The 21,294-nt window shown below is 36.9% G+C and overlaps 1 protein-coding gene and 1 long non-coding RNA gene across 2 annotated transcripts in view; one reads left to right on the top strand and one right to left on the bottom strand.

Moving 5' to 3' along the window:
• CATSPERB (catsper channel auxiliary subunit beta) overlaps positions 1 to 21,294 on the top strand; it is a 91,578-nt gene that overhangs the window by 36,924 nt on the left and 33,360 nt on the right. Inside the window, exons 7-15 of the mRNA XM_039884031.1 lie at positions 1,407 to 1,502; positions 5,887 to 6,036; positions 11,416 to 11,514; positions 11,625 to 11,743; positions 12,906 to 12,938; positions 15,271 to 15,337; positions 15,621 to 15,667; positions 16,065 to 16,217; positions 17,628 to 17,780. Of these exons, the coding sequence (XP_039739965.1) occupies positions 1,407 to 1,502; positions 5,887 to 6,036; positions 11,416 to 11,514; positions 11,625 to 11,743; positions 12,906 to 12,938; positions 15,271 to 15,337; positions 15,621 to 15,667; positions 16,065 to 16,217; positions 17,628 to 17,780 (917 nt within the window). The remainder of the gene's footprint in view (positions 1 to 1,406; positions 1,503 to 5,886; positions 6,037 to 11,415; positions 11,515 to 11,624; positions 11,744 to 12,905; positions 12,939 to 15,270; positions 15,338 to 15,620; positions 15,668 to 16,064; positions 16,218 to 17,627; positions 17,781 to 21,294) is intronic.
• Positions 10,886 to 12,494, bottom strand: LOC120619617 (uncharacterized). Its single transcript, XR_005657579.1, has 3 exons — positions 12,325 to 12,494; positions 11,686 to 11,786; positions 10,886 to 11,159 (listed from the first exon to the last, which is right to left on the bottom strand). It is a non-coding gene; the product is annotated as an uncharacterized LOC120619617 (long non-coding RNA).

Raw genomic sequence — 21,294 nt, 5'->3', positions numbered from 1 at the left:
AGCCATCTGGTCCTGGACTTTTTACATTTTGGTAGGTTTTTGATGATTGTTTCAATTTCCATACTGCTGATTGGTCTATTTAGATTTTTCACTTCTTCTTGATTCAGTCTAGGAAGGTTGTATTTTCCCAAATACTCGTCCATTTCTTCTAGGTTACTATATTTGGTGTTATAGACTTTTTCATAGTATTCTTGTATGATCCTTTGTCTTTCTGCGATATCAGTCATAATTTCCCCTCTTTCATCCCTGATTTTGTTTATTTGTGTCCTTTCTCTTTTTTCTTTAGTGAGTCTATCCTAGAGTTTGTCAATTTTATTAAACTTCTCAAAGAACCAACTCTTTGTTGCATTTATTTTTTTCATTTTTTTTTTGTTTTCAATTTCATTTATTTCTGCTCTAATTTTATTTCTTTCCTTCTGCTGACTTTAGGCTTCATTTGTTCTTCCTTTTCTAGTTTTTTAAGATAAAGCATTAGGTTGTTTATTTGGGCTCATTCTTATTTTTGATAATGATATGAACTTTCCTCTTATAACCACTTTGCCGTGCCCCAAAAGTTTTGATATGTTGTACTATCATTATCATTCATTTCTATATATCTCTTGATCTCTCTTTTTATTTCTTCTCTGACCCAGTTATTCTTCAGTAGCATGTTGTTTAATCTCCACGTAGTTGTGGTTCTTTCTGCTTTCTTTTTGCAGTTGATCTCTAGTTTCAAAGCATTATGAGCAAAGAATATGGTTGGTATGATTTCAACCCTCTTATATTTGTTGAGGCTGTCTCTGTGTCCCAGTATGTGGTCAATTTTTGAGACTGTTCCATATGTACTAGAGAAGAATGTATAAACAGGTGTTTGGGGATGGAAGGCTCTGTAAATGTCAATTATGTCCAATTGATCTAATGTGTCATTTAAGGATGTTATTTCCTTATTGATTTTCTGTTTGGATGATCTGTCCATATCTGACAGTGGGGTATTTAGATCCCTGACTATGATTGTTTTTTGGTTTGTTTCTCCCTTTAGTTCTGTTAGTAATTGCTTTATGTATTTTGGGGCTCCCTGTTTGGGAGCATAGATATTAATACTTGTTATGCCTTCTTGGTACATGATTTCCTTTATCATTATGAAGTGTCCTTCAGTATCTTTCTTTACCTTTTTTATTTTGAAGTCTAGTTCATCCAATATTAGTAACATCACTCCCGCTTTTCTCTGAATGCCATTTGCTTGTCTTTTTCCTTATTGTATCATCAAAATGTTTGTAGGAAAAATGTGGGAATCCTTATCTATAAATGCAATCAAAATGATTGGGAAGTGAAAGGTAATCATTGTTGGTAGTGTTCACGTAGTCTTAAATTTCACCAACATAACATACTAAGGAATAGTTGATTATTTGCCTTTTGTTTTCAAACAGATACTGCAGCTGTAGAAGAATGGTTAGTAAGGATCACGTTACAACATGGGTTAAATATTTATACTTCTGAAGGAACATTATTGGATCGTGCTCGAGGTAAATGCCAATGGATCAAAGTAAAACAGAATTCATAATATCCTTTCAACAAAACTAGTAGCCTTCTATGTGCCCAACTCTGTGCCAAGTACTAGAGATAAGAGATGATCATGAGCCTTGAGGGGCTTACAGTCTAATGAGGCAGACAAAGAATTGTAGGTAATTGTTAATAGAGATCGGCAAAGACTGCTATAGAGATATGACAATGTATTTTTTCAGTAGCCACATTGCCACTCATAATATACAATGGCTTTATAAAGTCAGTTTTTGTCTCTTCTATGAAGATGTTACAGAAAACACTTTATTGCATCACAGTCTTTATGAGGACCATCAGCACAGGTTCTGTCTTAGTAAGAACATTCATATTCTGTCATGAAATGTTGGTTGTTTTAAGATTATCAGCACTGAGTGGTGTAACTGACTAGGTTTCTCTTTTTCAGTTGTCTGATTTATAGCCCAATTTCTTGATCGACTATAGCATGATAGTGTAAAATATTTTTTAAAATCCCAGTCCTGGATTTTGTATTTCTCTTTACTTTCGTCACCTTCATTTTTACTTTTATTCTTTTAATTCCACTTTGATACAATGCTACGTAGACTCCAGAGTAAAAAGAAATATTATATTTTAAAAGAACCATTTAGGTAGCTTTAAGAAAAGTAAGGATGTCTCAACCCCATCATATACCAGTTAAAATCTGATCTCTATAAATGAGGCCAGGCATCCGTAGATTACTAAGAAAAAATCTTCCCAGGTGATTCTGATGTGCAGAGGATTGAAAACTGCTCTAGAGAAAAGAGACATATGTGCCAAGAGACACATTCAAATCTATTTAATGCAGCATTGTCTGTAATAAGAGAAGACAGAAAACAACATAAATGTCTATCAATAAGGGGAAAGACATGTTAAAATAAAGGAAAAAGACCTATATATTTTATCGGGAACAGACCTCAAAAACGTTGAGTGAAAAATCAAGTTTCAGAGTAAGAGAGCATTTATCTAAAATTCAGAAGATGTATAAAGCAATGCTAACTACTGTTCATGGGTATGTATATATTATAGTAAAAATATAAAAATATGGACTAGAAATATACGTAGTAATTTCATGATAGTGGTTGCATTTGAGGAGAATTCGGGAATGGGACTAGGGAGGGGAGCGGAGATGTCTTCAGTCATATCTGTATCATTTTATTTCTTTAACCAAAATTAACATATCTGAAACAAACATGACAAAATATTGTACTTTTCTATTTTTTCATAGTGTCCAAAATTTTAAAAAATAGTCAGTTATTCAATAGTCATTGCAAGCTTTTGAGACTCTAATATTTTGATGTCCTGTGCTACTTTTAAGTACTAAACTAACCATATAAAAATTATTTCAGTTTTTTTAAAAATCTGAAATCTGAATCATTTGCAAATTGAGATGAACCCAGAATATTATAAACTGCATTAAAATTTTAAGATACACTTATTTAGAATGTACAGAGGTACCGTGGCAGCAAAGAGCTGCACAAATTAGTAGTTCTTAAAGGTTCCAGATGTAGAAATGAGATTCATCTGTCAGAGGAACTGAAAGGCAACCAATGTGGTAGAAGCCTTGCAAATGACAGACGTAGTGGTGTACAGTGAGTTTGGAGAGGCTGGCAGGGATCATGGTAAAAAGTGTGGATTTTATTCTAGTTATAATGGAAAGCTGCTGGAGTGTTTTGAACAGGAGAGTGATAAATTCTGATTTATCCATTATAAAAAGGTCACTTTGGCTGCTGTGTTGACGCTTGGGGGAAGGATGGCAAGAATGTAATAAAGGAAATTGGTTGGCAGCTGTTGCCATAGTCCACTCAAGAGACAGTCTGAAACTCTTTGGGCTGTGGGATTAGCCGTGGATGCGGTGAGAAGTAAGTCTTCGGAATACATTTTGGAAGTAGAGCTAGTATGAATTCCTGGTGAACTTGGGGTGAGGGAAACAGTGGTATCGAGGATGAATCCTAGATTCCTTACCTGAGCAATTAAGTGGATGATGGTATTATTTACTGAAATACTTAAGAAATGGGGAGAAAATGCTAGAAAGTGTCAATCAATGTTACAGTTAGATTAACAGATGGTAATCTTTATTCACTACTAACTCAAAGAGATGTTTTAAAATATCCCTACTTCCTTTTCCCTGGTCCACACCCCAGAACAATCTACTAAAACTGCTCTTAGTCACAATCACCAGTCACCTTCACATTTGGTTGGTCACTTCTCCTTTTTAGCTTCTCAGTAGCAGTCAAGACTTTTAATCTCTCCTTTATTCTCTTTCATTCTTAAAACATTTAAAATACAATATCTGACTTTAAGGAGATTGTACATAAGAGGTGTTTTCAATTCAATGCAATCATGTCCCAGATGCAAGCTCAAATCTCCCTGTCCTTTAAGATCTGGTTATTAATTGCCTGCACACACATGCAACGCCCTGGAAAGTCAGCTGCCTTGCCTCGAATTTCTTTGATTTTTGGAGTGAATTGGTTTAGTTATAAATTGTGTCTCTTTCCCTTCTTGGCTGTCCCTACACTATGTCAAACCAGATGGAAAGCTAGCTCCTTTCCTGGCTTTGCACAGAGTGAAAAATATACCACATACGGTCTTTAGTTTTGTAGCAGATTTTATTAAAAGTTTGGGGAGATGGAGGAGATTTATATAAACAGCTAGAGAACTAGCTATCTCTGTTCTTAAAAGTTTTTTGACTCTTTTTGAAAATCAGACAGCAGTATTCCATCAAATTTCCCCAGCTTACTTTTTGTACTCTCTTTTTTCATTTTTTTTTTTTCAGAAGAAAAATCCTCCCATTTTCTCGTGCATTAAAATTTGACTATTCATCTCCAATCCTTTGCACATCCAAGATTAGATTTACGGGTTAAAGATGTCCTACCTCTGATTGATTTTTCCTGTTCTTCCTCAGCTTCCTTATAGCTTCTGGAAATCCCTCTAAGTGTCTTGGCCACTAATGATAACTTTTCTTGTTCTCCACTACTATTCTGGATTTATTCTCATTATTTACTGCTGTTTAGATGGAATTGGGGGAAGAGAAGAAAAAGTAAATGTGTGGAAGTCGTGCTCGAAATTATAAATGTGTATATCTTATGACCCAGTAATTCCATTTCTAGGGATAGATCCTGTGGCCAATTATATGTCTCAAAGATGGCCAAAGCAGTATATGCCATCCCACAGACACTTTCTCAGTATGACCTTTGCCAGGCCCTCATCAAGGGCAATTAGACTTCATTCCTCCTACTCTGGAAAATAAGAATTGACCTATTTTTTTTTAATTAAGTTTATTGGGGTAACATTGGTTAATACAATTATATAATTTTCAGGTGTACATTATCATTTGACATGTGTATATTCTATTGTGTTTACCACCCAAAGTCCAGTTTCCTTCAGCTACCGAATATTTGATCCCCTTTATCCACTTCACCCTCCCCCTACCCCTCTGTATTTGACCTCTTTACATCATCTACCTCCCTCCTTCTCCCCCACCCCACTAGTAACCACTAGTCTATAATCCTCTGGTAAATACTCGTCTATAGTCCATGTCCATGAGTCTCTGTTTGTTTGTCCTGTTCCTTTGTTGCTTTTAGGTTTATATCCCACATATAAGTGATATCGTGTGATTTTCAACTTTTTCTGTCTGGCTTATTTCGCTTAGCATGATTATCTCAAGGTCCATCCATGTTGTCGCAAATGGCAGTATTTCATCTCTTCTTATGGCTGAGTAATATTCCATCGTATATATATACCACAGCTTCTTTAGCCGATCATCTATCATGGGACACTTTGGTTGCTTCCATGTCTTGGCCACTGTGAATAATGCTGCTATGAACATTGGTGTGCAAATATCTTTTCGGATATGGGTTTTCAAGTCTTTGGGATAAATACCTAGTAGAGGGATTGCTGGATCACATGAAAGATCAATTCTTAGTTTTTTGAGGAACCTCCATACTGTTTCTATAGTGACCATAGCAATTTGCAGTCCCACCAGCAGTGTATGAGGATTCCTCTTTCTCTGTATCCTCTCCGATATTTGTTATTACTTGTCCTGTTGATTATAGCCATTCTAACAAGTGTGAGATGGTATCTCATTGTGGTTTTGATTTGCATTTCCCTAATAGCTAGTGATGTTGAACATCTTTTCATATATTTGTTGGCCATTTATATGTCCTCTGGGGAGAAGTGTCTGTTCAAGGAATTGACCTATTTTTAATTGATGGAGAGTGAAGTAATAACCTCATTGTTGGAACAGTAGGATAGTTCTTTTACATAGTTCCTTTAAAACCCTGAAAGCAGTAATTAATGTTGCCTCATCAGGAGTGCTGCCACAATTTAAACACATAAACTTGATCTCCACAGAACCTATTCTTCAGTGGAAACTTGGGACTATAATGACAAAAGATGATGTCAAAAAATTATATCCACACGTGGTAGGTCTAAAAGTGACAAAATGCCCCTGCGCCAACGACGTAGCATTAATTGGCTTCCTTTTGAATTCGAAAAGTAACGGTAAGTTAATGGCTTTGTTGAATGTTAGAAGTGGCATTTTGTATTTTATAATAGTGATGTTTAACTGGCAGTATATGCTAAATAGATAGACACAATGAGGTGAAAATTTCCTAAAAATACCTAAGAATTTACATCACTTCACCTTGTCTACTTGCACATATGATATACTATTTTTTTCCTTGTGACTTTTTGTCATGTTAATAGCAACTTTAGCATCTTTCCTAATTTCCTTTATCCTCTGCCCTCTGCTAATACATTACTTCCTCCCAGAGATTATTCACTGTGATTCTAATCCATCTATTTGCATATGGCTCTTCCTGTCATATATAAACAGACACTGTGGTTCTAAGGTCTCACATTATTTTATTTTATATGTATTTTTTTATTACTACTGTAAGAGTTAATAGAATAGGATTTTTACACATTTCAGCTACTAATTGTATTATTCTAGTTGTTTTTCCTTGGTCATTGATGACCACGTGGTCCCCCAAAACTATTATGTGTAGAGGAAAAAAGAAATCAAATAATTAAAAAATAAGAAACAAAATTAATACTCATGGATAATATGTATATCTACATAACAATCCAAAAGAATCAACAGAAAACTATTAGAACAAATATGGGAGTGCTACAAAATTGAAGGCTATAATAACGATATATGAAAACCACTCTACCAAAGACTAATTAAAGATTATAATTGAAAAATTTTTATTCAAAACATAACAAACTTCAAAAGGTACCTGGAAGTAAATAAAACAAACAAAAAGAGTTGCAAGGCCTATTGTGCAGAAATTATAAAATTTCAATGAAGGCCATAAAAAAAGACTAAAGTAAATAAGATATTTATGTTCATGAACAGGAACTTCTAATATTGTAAAGATGTTAATTGTTTGTAAATTTATCAATCAGTTCGATACAATTTCAAGAAAAATTAGAGCAGTATTTGTGTGCGTGTGGAAATTGACACATCAATCCCAAAATTCATACGGGAGGGTGAAGCGACATGAATGACAAACAATCTTAAAGAAGGATAAATCGAGAACAAAAATTTGACCTACCATGACTTAATTTAAAGTGATAGATTCAAACAGTATGTACTCACTGATACAGGGGTAGACAAATGGCCCTTCCCCAATTTCTTTGCATTCCTAATGGTTTATAGTCCAAGTTAGCTCTATCTTTGCGTGCCTGCTTGCATTAAATTAGTTTAGTTAGAAATGTGTCTCGCCCCTCTATGTCAACCAGATGAAAACTCAGCTCCTTTTCTGGTTTGTTCCATGGACGCCAGACTAGGTTCCCTACTCCTCTTTATCCAAACACCAACACCTGCCTTACTTCTGTGAGCCCCAGGAGAGGACCCATTCTGAATCCCTCGTGCTCACACCAGTGAGAATGACAGAGGGAAGGGCAGTCTCCACTCGCTGGGATCCCACTCACCGGACCTCTCAACATCTGGAGAAAAGAAACTGCTTCAGCAACCTGTTCCTTAGATGAAACCACCTTTCCCCAGCTGGCCCCTGCTGGACTGAAGCAGACAAGAAGTCCCCACAGTATTAAGCTGCCTACACCAGCAGTTTCTCTGTGAGGCCCTTGTTTGATCCCCCCACGCCCCAAACTCCCAGGCTTCATGCCACATGGAGTTAACAGTGGGAACAGTTATTCGGGAGCCTCACGTGCTCCTGTTTGCACTTCAGCCCACCTTCCTCCTTTGCCATATGCGTAACACACCTGTCATGCTTCTCACCCCAGTTTTATCGGTCACCATCAGAAATTAAGCCTCCCAGGTCGCCTGTGGTCACCCTAACCCACAGACTGCTCTGACTTCCTTTAATTTCTGTCCCTCTCCGTTCACCTCAATCCTTTCACTGGAATTTGTGGTCTGTCATCAGCAAATTCCTCATACTATTTATATTTTGTCAGAATGATCCCTTAACTTTCGTGCCCTAAAGAGTAACCTTGCCATGTTCAGTTAATATTCTTTCCCCTGCAATCCTCTCACATGTCACATGTCTCAGAGCCCCAGGGCCGTGTTATCATCCTTGCTCCTTAGGGCTACTTCATAATCAGAACTACTCTTCTCTTCCAAACTCTCTCAGTTCCTTTGAACTCAGACTTTACCTCCCTCTAACTGCTTGATTGCCAACCTCTGGTGACCTTCCTGTCACTCACACTCACTCACTGATGAGTTTAGCCTCTGGACCCCTGCCTTCCCCTCCACCCTCTTTTGGTAAACATTTCTGGTGACTTCCCACCCATGTGGATGACCCCTGCAATATTCAGTTTCAAGGCCTCCTCTTCTTCGACGATCGTTCCCCCATCTTACTCCTGTGGTCATGTTCTTGACCTTGACTCTAACACAGTCACTGCTCCGAACCTTCTCCACAAGCATCTCATGCTCTGTCCACTGCCTCCTGTTCTCTCAGTCTGCTGGTCCTCATAGTCCAACATTTCTGTGACTTCATCGAGACTTCACTGAGTTCTCTCTGCCACTTTTTTCACCACCCGGAATTTTTACTTTCTTCCTCTATCACCGTAGCTTATAATGCTTCTGTAACTTCCTTGCCGTTTATCGTCCTCACCTGCATGATGCCAACTCTGGTTAAGACCATCCCTACTCTTGCACTGGCACAGCAGGATATTACTAGAAAAAAAAAAGCAAAAACATGCACCCGTCTCACTTTAAAATTCCACCAACTTGTCTCACTGTAAATTCATGATCACAAGTCTCAAAGGGGCACTCAGCACTGTCCAGAAATCCTCTCTCTCTCCCCACTGGTATATTTATTTTCTCACTCTGCAAAATGACCTTATCACACTTCTTCCTACTTCTTGAACTCTCTACATCACCTTCATTTTCTTTACACTCTCAGACGCCTTTTGATACTTCATGTAGAAAATCAGAATCGATCACAAGGAACTCCTCCGTCACTGCACCTGCGTATCTGGTATTCTACTTGCATTCGTCCTCACATGCTTTGTCCTTTTGCCTGTCGCACTGTGAGAAGTGTCTCTGCTGCTGTCAGAGGCCACCCCTCACCCCTTGGGCTCTGGATCTCATTCCTCTCAGCTGCCTGAAGAACCTTGTTCCTGCATCTGTCCTGAAAATCTCGCCCTTCCTGGGTCGGCTCATTCGTACACCAACACACTCTAACATCCTCCATCTTAAGCAAAAATTTCATTTATCTCACTTTACTCCCATCCCCTATTGCCATTTTCCTTCAAAGCGAAATTTCTGGAAAGAGTTCATTACAGATGATGCTACATTTCCCACCTCCCATTGTATCTTCATTCCACCACACACACATCAGACGGTCTTCCTAAGGTCACCCATCATCTCCACATTGGCGGTTCGCACGGCCAAATCGGCATTTCTGGTGCTGACTGCGCCATTAAGACCAAACCCCCGATTCAATTGTCCTTTTTCCATTTACTCTTGATGTCTAATGAGCATCTGAAACGTAGCAAGTCTCATCCAGAACTCTTGATTTATCTCCCTCTCAAATCTGTTCCTCTCCAGTATTCTTCTTCTCAGTTAACATCCAGTTACTCAAAACTAACACCTAGCCCACATTACTGGCTGCTCTCACTCTCATGACGTCGAGGAAGGTGCTATACCCAGCGACCATCCCCACTGTTAAAATCTGATGTCAAGCTAACATTGTTTTTCCATGAGCTAACAGCTTTTTAAATGGTCTCTTCTGTTTCTAGTCTTGTGTCAATGTAACTCACCCTCCAAACAGCCACCAGAGTGATCGTCTCAAGTGTAAATCAAATTACATGACTTACCAACTTCACACACTCCGGTGGCTACCCTCTGCACTTTAGAATAAAATCTAGACTCTTCACGGTGGCCTGCCTCAGCTTCTGTAATCCTGGGTTACAACTGTGGCCTATAACTGAATTTCAGTCCAAAATATTAACCAGAACGAAGCATTTATTTTACTACCTGCTTCTCTGTTAACTATTTCTGAACTTTGCTGGAGTCTGTTCATGTGATATCTTGCTGAACACCTCTCCTCATCCCCACTTAGAATATAGAATACTGTTAAGTATAGTGGAACTAGTTTAGTGCTTACCAGAAAGGCAAAGTTTGTCTTTAGTTTTCTTCCTTCTAGAAAAAGTAGATGATAATAACATCTCTTTATACACCTTTCCCTACACAGAAAAAGAACTGGGAGTTAAAATACCTCCTTTACAATATGACTGGTCCTATATTCATCTTTTGGCAACAAAGTGTACGCATTAGATTATCAACTGTCTTCAGCTCCCACCCCCACGCCCCCAGCCCCTAATAGTTGTGACTGTTGACTAGACTTCAAAATAACATTCTCCAATTAAAACCCAAAAGACTCAACATTCCTAGCTGTGGCCAAGGAAAGATAGGATCAGGGAACAAAATGCTTTCAGTATTTGCAATACATTCGGTCTTTTTAAAATAGATTCTCATGAGGCATTAGCAAATATTTTTTTCTATTTTTAAAATCGTGAATATTAAAGTAAATCAAACATAATTTCTTCTCTCTTGTTTTCATTTTAATTTTCTTCTTTGGAGATTTTTAAAAATTTTCTGCGGAAATGAACTAATGAATAAGAACATATTTATGCTCAGGAGCATATCGTCAGGGAGGAAAAACTCTTTACGACCCTCTTAGTTTCAGTCCTGAGGGCCCGTGAATTAAACTCTCAAAGATTACCAGGAGAAAAGGCATGCAATTTGTATTAATATTTACATTCGTGGGAGTTCACAGAAAAGTGTAACTCAAAAAAAGGAGTTAAACTTGGGAATTTATATACCATTTGAACAAAGGAAAGGGGTCTGGGCTTCAAGGGACAATAAATTATGGGGAATAAATAGTGGGACTCCTGGAAGAGAACAGTTATTTCGTAAGGTCTGTTTATGCAAACTTGTCTCAGTGTGGACTCACATCTCTTATGGTGATGAATGATCTTCTTTTCCTGGAAAAACTGGGGCAACTAACTCGAGGGGAAATTTACGCCCTGCTTTTAGGCAGGTAAGGGGAAGACAGAGGTCTCTTCTTGTATCTGTTGATTCTCAGTTGCCTCCAGCTCGAAATAATCCTCATGGCAAAGCGGCATATTTTGATGGGGCATATTCTGATCCCCTTCAATAAAAAAACAAAATACTTAATAATTAAATGAGATGATGGGCCAAAATTCTGTGGTGTAAACTGAAGATGCTTCATCTTTCCAGTGCTTCAGGAAGCAAGATTCAAACGGGGGAGTGGAACTGAAGTCGGGGCAGAGATTGGGTTGGAAGGTGGAGCGGACGCAGACTCTGGCCCCTAAGACCTAGCATCATAGAAGTGATTTACTCGCTTTGCAAAATTTCATAACCTTAATTTTTCTTTCTTCTCATAGTAGGTATTTACATAGGCCTCAGCTTTTCTGGATTTTGGAATTATAACAACATCACGTGGTATAACCTGACAGATATGATCTATTCAGAAGTTGGAGAAGGTAATTCTTCTGATGGCACCTTCATCCTTAGCATTTCATTTATATCAACATTTGATCAGTAGGTCACCTTTCTCTTACTTTATAATCCATGGTACAATTTCTTCCTTTAGAACACACAGAGCTTTCAGTGGTGGATATGGTCTTAACAAATCATTTCTTAGTTATCCTCACCTCTTTGGGTCTTTTCATAAGTGGAGATCTTCGCTATCCATCATCCTCTGTCCTCACGGTACGTGTCTGCTTTGTAACTAGTAGTTGATCTTAAATATCTTCTGTGCCATAAAATAGAAATATTGAAGACTTGAGTTACGCGCGATATATTTTTGAATCGAAATGCTTCTTCCTCTTCAAAATGTAAAAGCATAATAGAATAACTTCTTCCTTTGCATTATGATATTGAATATGTTTTTTGGACACGGTGCTAGTTTTATTGCTATACAAATTTATAGTAAGTTTTAAATATGTACAAGGAGAAAACAGTTTATCTATCATCTATCTATCTATCTATCTATAGTTGTATATGTTCTCAAAATGCTTTAGGGTAATTTATTAAGCTAAATATAGTATTACAAAGTAACTGAAGTAACTTCTGGGATTGAGAGAAGGGGAATGTACATTTTGGTGATGATACACAATATACAAGCAATGAAATTCTTAAGCATTGAACAAATACCTCTCAAAAATTACCACAGCATAAATAAGAATTATAATAAAGACCTAGGAACAGTAGGAGAAAAGATAAGGGGAAGTATGAAAGGGGCAATTGTACTGGTTGAGAAGTAGGTATTTCTTGTACATAGTAATTATTACCTTTCTTCAGATATACAAGTATTCTCAGTCTCCCCTCCTTTCTCACTGTCTCAGAGAAAGTAGTATTTGTTGCTCAGACAACTAATAGATCTGACCTTCTGTGTGCTTATCATATGATTGCTGAAGCAGAGACTCAAAGAAGCCAGAAAGTGACAAGTTCAAAGTAGAGAGGACTGTATAATTGGGGGCCTGATCTAGGGACTGCACTGGGCTGGGCAGAAGCCACAGAGAGAACATGGAGAAAATGATAGGTTAGGGGTATGCCCTTTTAATCCCAAGTGGGTGGCAGACTTATTGTGTTTCTGCACACTTCTGAGCTCCTCTACTTTAATCATTACGAGGTAGGGTTTTGGTCTCAAATCCTTTCTGGAATTAAAGTAGAAATAAATCGATCAAATGGTGAAACAAGGCAAAGACTGAAGGGGAAATTTCCAGGATATTGTATAAACTACTTAAGAGGCTGGTTTTAGTGTTGGGATATAAAATATATGATTTCCTTTAATATAGTTTAAATTGTTGTTTTCTTATGCCTTCTCATATGCGAGCAAAAGTTAAAATTCTTTTTTTTTCCTCTCTCTTAGTTTTCAAGGGCAGACTTTTGTGGTTTCGAAAGGGTAAGAGGCTTTAAATTTTCAAGGACTGGTTAGAAGATATGTTTCCTTAATGACCTAAGAGATGAGGTTCAAGATAAGAATTCACAGTATAAATTATTCCTGTTACTATAACATTGTTTAAAATGTGAACTTAAAAAAGTATTTCTACCAGACATTAAGCAATAATCTTCTCTTCTGTTTCAAAGGACAAATCGCCCCTCCTTGTCTCAGAGGCTGCTCCCACCCCTTCTTTGTTATGTTCTGTCCAGGATTGTTGTTAGTGTGCAGGTGTATTCTGTTCAAGAGTGCCCAGCTGAAAAGAGAGTGGGGCTGAAATTGGGCTAACACCGTACTCCCCAATCCATCTACTTCTGGGCAGGTCTGTGCCTACCTGGAGAAAGTTACTTTTTCGATTTTGCACAAAAGTGCCATGTAAGCTATCCACACCTCTGATTCTGGCTTTCGGCGGGGAATTTTATTATCAGTTATCTCCCCCTCTCTGTTACAAGGTCAAGTTTCATGATTCAATCATTTCCATCAACATATAAGCATGCTTTAGTTTGGAAACCGCAACAAAAATTTTGAGTATTCTTAACCTTTTACTATGTCCCCTCCCCAGTCCCTCCTCATACACACCTGTGGGCACACGCGCGCATGCTCAAAAGTGAAATTATTCTTAAAAATATAAGGCTTTACCTTTAGATAAGACCTCCTTGATAATGATTAAAGAAAGGATAGTAAGAATCGGATGTATGTGGCTATTTGGGCAAGTAGTTGAAGGGGTTAATTCTTGATGATTTATTCATTTACTTATTCATCATTCTACAAATATCTGTTGAGTACATTCTGTAGCCCATGCTTGTTTAGACAAGAAAAGTTCCATAGTGAACAAGACACAGTTCCAACTCTCTCGTATCTTACCGTTTTATTGAGGGAGATAGATCATAAACAAGTACACAGACAAATGCATAACATAATGATAGGTAGTAATCAGGGATTATTGAAATTAAAGCAGGTAAGGGAAATAGAGAGCAAAGGGAAGATAATGTTGTATTTTAAATAGGATGATTATAGAAGGCTTCTCCAAGAAGGTAAAATTCAAGAAATTTCAGACTTGGAAGAACAAAATAACACACAAGCGATCCGTTGAAGGGATCAGCAATGAGGAACACAGCACTTTCCCAGCAGTTCCAAATCAGGCTGACTCATTAACCTGACTTGGACTTCATGTGTTCATTCTGACCTTAGACTTCTGAGTCAGACCTGTCAGCGACTCATCTCTGGATGAGGTCAACCTGGATCAGATTGTTCTCCAGATATTAACTGGGCTGTTACCAGTTTGATCCCAGGTCGGGGTGGGGTGGGGTGAGGGGGAACCAAGAAGGAATCTAAAGAAAAAGAAAAGGAATAAGTCGGGGTCCAGTAAAGATTCCATATTAATTACCCAAATATTATAATGATAATTATGGTACCCCACAAACCTGAAGATTTATGTATGAACTCGAAAAGGTTCATTCGATATAACAACTTACCTTGAAGATACCACACTATTCAAATAAATTGTTGCCCATTCTGTTTTAACAGGCTTTTTTGTTTGTTTGTTCCTTTAGCGGTTTTATTGACATATAATTCATGTAGCATAAAATTCAGCCATTTAAAGTGTGCAATTCATGCATGGCCTTTAGTATATTCAGAGCTGAGCAACCATCATCACTATCATCTTTAGAACATTTAAAAGGATTTTAATGCACAGAGCACACAAATTTTATTTTGACCTACAAAAATGTCAGAAGGTCTCCCTTTTGTTTCAACAATAATTTGAAAGTTAGAATCTTTCTATAACAAAACCATCTCAAACCCTTGCATATAATTAATATCCAACATACATAATCTCACTTTCTTGGAAGCTTATCTCTTATGACCAGTTTTTTTTAAACCCATATTTTCGTGGCTTTGTTCTTATTGCTTCTTGCTGCTGTCAGGCTTCTGTGAAGATTCCTTAAACCTAGCTGCACCTAATGAGGAATAAAAGACCCATTGTGACTGTGATGAAAGGCTAATAGTTTCTGGTAGCTTCGGAAAAGACCGTTCATAGACTGGGGCACCTTCCGTTAACACGTGCTAATTCGTGTGAAATTTCTTTCTTCTTTTTTTCTTTTGTTCAAAAACCATATTCTTGTTTCTCGTCCTCATTCTACAACATTTTATTTTATTTGCATATAATTTTTCTCTTTATTTGCCTCACATTCCTGAACTATTAAACTTTTAAATTTTCAAGCGTTTTTCCTATATAATGTCTTAAGTCTACATAATGCCTAAATGACATTATTTATATGTTTGTTTGTTTATGTAGGTTGACTATGTCAAAGGAAAATTGTGGTACAATGAAAGATGTTTTGCTAACAGAGCACACTTTGAAGGTACATTTTAGTTAAAGAGATATTAACAGGGTTTTTTTCAACATACATAGCATCAATAGATTAAATTGAATGACATAAAATAAAAATAGAATAAAGTGTAAAGCTAGGTTTGTTTTGTATAAGTTAATGGCCTAAAACTAAGGGGGGAAAATTAATTTAAATCTAAGACAATAGGCACGCTCTGAGATAAGTGTAAGAAAATTGATTTGAGTATACTTAATTAATGATACATTTAAAACTATAGATGCTGCTTGTAATTTCTGTACCTTTATATTTTTTTTAGTCGACTATGTTACTGTCACCTTTGAGAGAAACAGGACCTTAAGTGAGGTATGACATTGAATATTTTAAAATGTAAGACATTTTTGTGTATGTGCATGAGTTCATGGATTATTATAAATCTAAAAAATGGCAGTTCTACAGACCAAAAGGCTTAACAACTACTCTTTGCTCCCAGTGGTGCCTCTACTTGGGTTTAATATCCTAATTGTGTTTAATCTAGACCTACACTGGAGTTACAGAAAAACAATCCATGCCAGAGAGGGATGCTTTGCAATGGTTTCTGGACTCACATGCCCCAGAAGAGAAGCACAGACATCAAAGACTTAACACCATTATATGCAGTCAGTCAGGACAACACAATGGTTCATTAGTTTATTTGCTTAGGAGAATCCATTGGAACTTATGTTTCAAGAATGGCCTTAACTTTTCCTTTCTCTTTTTGTAGGAAAGCTCTTGTTTTTATAGTAAAGAGCCATTTCATGATTGGTTGCCTTGCTTACCTCACATTTCAAAAGGGATGAAAACTATTTCTTCAGCTGTAATAACATTTCTCGTTGACCAAGAGCATAGTTCTGGAGTCTTCCTCTTAAGGAACCAGGTAGGCCTTAACAGCCGGGAAGTGGTTGCTATTGACACTACACTAATGAAAATTTATCTAAACAAAACGTATTTCTCAGCTCTTGTAATCTTGAGCAGTAGAAGTTGATAAAATGAGCCATAGCAAAATTATTAATGGTTAATAATACAGATTAAGATGCTTTAGAGATTTCTTGCCTCTGATTGTCATTCAGTTTGGTGAAAATGGAGAATATGATGCTGTTTGCATAGTGGTTCTTCTTTGTTTATTCTCCTGGAGAATATAAGCTGAATTAGGTCTATATAAATTTAAGGTTTCGTAAAAGTGGTTAGTTTAGATAAGCAAAAAATTAAACTAAATCACCGCAGATCTATATTTTCTATTCCAAAGGGTCTTAACCCTAGCTGTGATTTAGAATTTTTCTTAGAGCCATTAAAATGTCTATATAATTTCATCCTTACCCTTATGATTTTAGGGAAGAAAAAAATTTTTTCCTCTACCCTCTTGGATTCAGTAATCAGGGCCCTGCAAATTAAACTGACAAAAGACAGCTCAGCAGGAGAAAAGAACACCATTTATTTCTGCATGCCGTGCACATACAGGCAGGCGAAAGTCAGTGATGAGTAACTCAGAAAAGTGGTTAGAATTTGGGGTTAAATGCCATCTTACTAGGTTAATGGGGAAATGAGAAAGGCACTTAAGGAAAAAACAAAAGAAAAGATCATGGGTTTACAGGAGAACAAACAGGAGATAATAAAGTTTGTGATAATGTTTGCTTATACAGGTATGAGTGGTCTTTCTGTCTCCTTTGGGGAGGAGGGATTGAGGTAGGTTTTATTCACACATTCTCCGTCCTGGAAGTAGATATGCTCTGAAAAAGAATTTATGGCAGTCTTATTTCCCAGAAGTTGCTGCTTTTAGTCAGATAAGGAAAGGCATTTTTTTCTGCATTTGTTGAATCTCAAGTGTCTTCAGGTTAATATGATTTTTATGCCAAAATGGCATATCTCGGGGGTGCATATTCTGATCCCCTTCAAGATCATGATCCAATAGAATTGGAGTATGGCCCAGGTGTACACACTTTTCAAAAGTAGTTTGACATGATAGCTATGAGCACGGGCATTAGAGCCATCTTCCTGCCGAAATCAATCTTTCCGCTATTTATTGTAGAACCTTGGAAAAATTATATAATCTTCCAAATCTCATGTTCGACAGCTATAAAATGGATGTTATTATATGGGGGGGGGGAGCAGGCAGAGTAAAGAGATATTGATGGTTGCTAATCCTTCCAGTTCTATGCTGTGTTATTGGTTGTGTCCCTATCTTAATAAAAAATTCAAAGAGCAGGAGACTCTAAAAATTGTAACATAGATTAGCATTATTAATTAAAAAAAAACTCTTATGACTTGCTCATGCTTTATCTATTTCTAGAAAGAGATCACTACCTCCGTACACATCCTGAAAAATAACAAACTAAGCTCGAGACCAAAATTTCCACGTTTCACGTTTCCTTCATCATTCTATTCTCCCGTTGGAATGGTATTCCACCCACGAAGCCATTTTCTCTACGCTTATGGTAATCAGGTGTGTACCCGTGCGATTTCACACTCTAGTGTAGTGTGAAACATTCACTTCCTCCGTTTCGAGCGGTTATGCATCAAGTAAAGAACAGTCACTCTGGTGATCAGGGAGGCAAAAAGCCCGAGGAAGAGAGAATGAGAGGAGAGGAAACAGAGACAACGACTATAAACAAATTTTTTGCAGAATTTTCCTGAAAAGTGGCACAGTAAAATGGGACAATCTTTAAAGGAGGATGGGTGGTCAAGAGAAGAGTTGTTTTTTGTTTTTTGTTTTATTGTTTATTTTTTTTTTTTAAAAAAAAGGAGGAATTACACTGTGTGCTGATGAGAATTATTCAGTAGAAGCGGGGATTGATGATGCAGGAAAGAGAGAGAGGAGAAATTTCTGGAGTGAGGTTTCCAAATAGGCAAGAGGAGATGAGATCCACACACTGGTGGAAAGATGGGCCTCAGGAAGACAGTTATCTTGCAGTAACAGGAGGGAAGGAAGAATCTATGGGTTCAAAGCTAGTAGGTGGGGACTTATGGTAATGAAAGGGTGTGGGAATTTATCTTCTATTTTCTCAACAAAAAAATCAAAGTCATTATTTGAGTGAGGATGGAGGAAGAGTGTTGGGAATTTGAGGAAAGAGAACAGAATGAAATAGTTGCTAGAAGGATGGGAGGATGAACTGACTGAATGCAGCACGATTGCATTCATGCTCATGAATTCTAAGTGTGACAAGTTCAGCATGATTGAATGTTCTTCTCCATGTTCAAGTGTGGGGGTACACACATAGTATAGAAGACAGAGAGTTGTATTTAACCACAGTTGAAATTCTACCAAAGACTTGTTAAGAAAAAGAAGAGTGTACAGAGGGAATGCAATAAGACAAAAAAATTAAGAAATTTAAGTCATGAATATTAAAAAGTAGCAAACGAACTCTATTTACTTATAAAAGATATATGACTTTATAAACAACCTAAAAGATGCATTCAAATTACTAAAACGAAAAAGAAGGAGAAGGAGGAAGAGGAAGAGAATTCTGTTCATTAAGGAGACATCGAGAGAAGTGAAAATACAAACTGGGAGATGATATTTTAACACATTTAACTGACAAAGAATTAGATGGAAGAATATATAAAGAATTCCTATAAAGCAATACAAAAAAGGCAACCTAATTGCTAAATTGACAAAAAACATAAACGAGCATTTTACAGGAAAGGAAATACACATGAATAAGCATGTGAAGAGATGGTATAATCCACTAGACATAACTACAAATCAAGAATGCAATGAGATATCATTTCCAGCTATTTAGTTAGCAAAATTAATTCCGACAATATACATTTGGAAGAGGATGTGGATCAACCACCTCTCTTATACATTGTTGATGGGAGAGTAAATTACTACTTTTTAGGAAAGCAATTTTGCATGGTTTTTGCATATTTTGAATATGCAAATTTGAATGTTTGCATATTCTGTGACCCACCAGTTTCACTTTTGGGCAAGGGAAACATATGAGGAAACATTTTCAAGTTTTCATCATGGCACTGTTAATAATAGCATTAGATAACTGAAAATAATCCAATGCCCATGAATAGGACAATGAAAAAATAAATTATATTTTATTCACATAATGAACTACTATACAGCAGTAGAAAAGCAAATGAACTGCATGAATATAATGCATGAATATAAGTAAATGATGTTGGCAGCGGGCGGGGGGGAATAAGTTCTAGAAGACAATAAATGGTATGATACTCTTTTTAAAAAGTGCAAAAAAAGTAAAATCAAGCAATATATTATTTAAAAATATGTATGTGCTAAAAGCAAAAAATTGCAAGGGCATAAAAACACAAATTTCAGGATATTAGATATCTCTGAGGGATGAGGTAGGGTGATAGGATTGGAGTGAAACATATAGAAAAATATAAAGAATCGGCAATATGCTAACTCTTGGGTTCAGCTATCAGTTCTCATTCTCATTATATTGTTAAATAAATAAGAATAAAAGTGAGCTGTGCATGGATCAATAATTTAAAATATTTAGAAAATAAGCACTAAGATGTCATTGTTTTCATTCAGGTAATCAGTAAAAATTAAAAATAAATTTTTGAAGTATCAATATTGGTGAGGTTTAGGGACTTGGATAATCTCATACACTGCTTATGGAAGTATAAACTAGGTCAGCAAAACCGAAGAGCTTTTTGGCAGTGTCTGTTAAAATGATAGAAATATGCATAGTCTCTGATTCAACAACTTAATTTTTCAGCATCTGCTCTAGAGATGCATTTTAACATTAGTATGAAGAGGCAGGTAAATGATTGTTCATTGCTGTATTGTTTATAGCAGTGAATATTTTAATATAACCTTTAAGTATCCATTAATAGGAAAATAGAATATGGTATATTCCTAATATTGGAGACTATGCCTCAGTATAGAAGAATATGAAGATCCACATGAGCTAACAAAATTATGTGAGATATATTGTTAAGTGGCAAATATAACTTACAGAACAACAGGTAGAGTTTAACGCCATTTTGAACATATGTTCAAAGCACCCTCCCCGACCCACACCCGCTCACCACCATGCTCACCAGTAACATTTACAGGGGCCAAAGCAAGAGTAGAAATGGAGGCCCCCATATCACATGCTCAGGATTATGGATCGTGCTGTGCCAGCAATGAGTGCTATATTCCCGAGTGATAGAAGCACCCATGTGTTTATAATATGTGGACCCACTAAGTACGCAGTCTAGGGCAAGGGTCTCTCCTGCCCAAGTCTGCAGGTTGTGCCTCACCCAGATATGTGCTTCCTTTCCTCCTCACCATAAACTGAGCTGTTTTGGATGTATGCTATGGGCATACATGTGAATGTAAATGTGTAGGCTTTGCAAGTTGATAACAGTGGTTACTGCTGGAAAGGGATAGAGACCACGATTAGATCAGATCAGGTATAAAAGGAGAATGGTTTAGATGGTGTTCAAAGAGATTTCAGCCACATTGCAATGTTTTAAATTCAAGAAAAGCCTATTTTCAGGTATAACTTGTCATTAAAATTAATTTTTAAAAAGAAATTAAAAAACCAGAAATCTTCATTTGAATAAGACTTAGGCTACTAAAATAAGTACCAAGCAAGATTCATCCAATATACAATCTGATTTATCTTCAAACAACCCTTACCAAATGATGAGGAAGCAGAGAAATTTATATGCTATGATGGAGTATATTTGAGTGTTTACTAAGGTCCCAGGACACACTCTTGCAAATGTCAAGGGACTCTTCCACGCAAAACATGTTTATGTACATATCTGCCAGATGCCTACAACTTGAAGTCTCATGTCAATATGGGATAAACTTTCTCCCTCATATCCAAATGCGCCCAGTACTTCATCCCTTTATGAATAAGGGGACCCTATTTTGGAGCTGATGGGAATAACTTCGCTCTTTTATACAGTCACCATGCGTACTGTGTCATACATACTCCTGCATACAAACTCCAGGAAGGAAATAGAGAGTAGATCAAATAATTAAA

This window comes from Pteropus medius, unplaced genomic scaffold (assembly GCF_902729225.1).
Source record: "Pteropus medius unplaced genomic scaffold, Ma_sr-lr_union100, whole genome shotgun sequence".
NCBI classification, from domain to species: domain Eukaryota; kingdom Metazoa; phylum Chordata; class Mammalia; order Chiroptera; family Pteropodidae; genus Pteropus; species Pteropus medius.
Note: the sequence above shows the minus strand (reverse complement) of the source record. Positions and strands in the feature narration are given on the sequence as shown.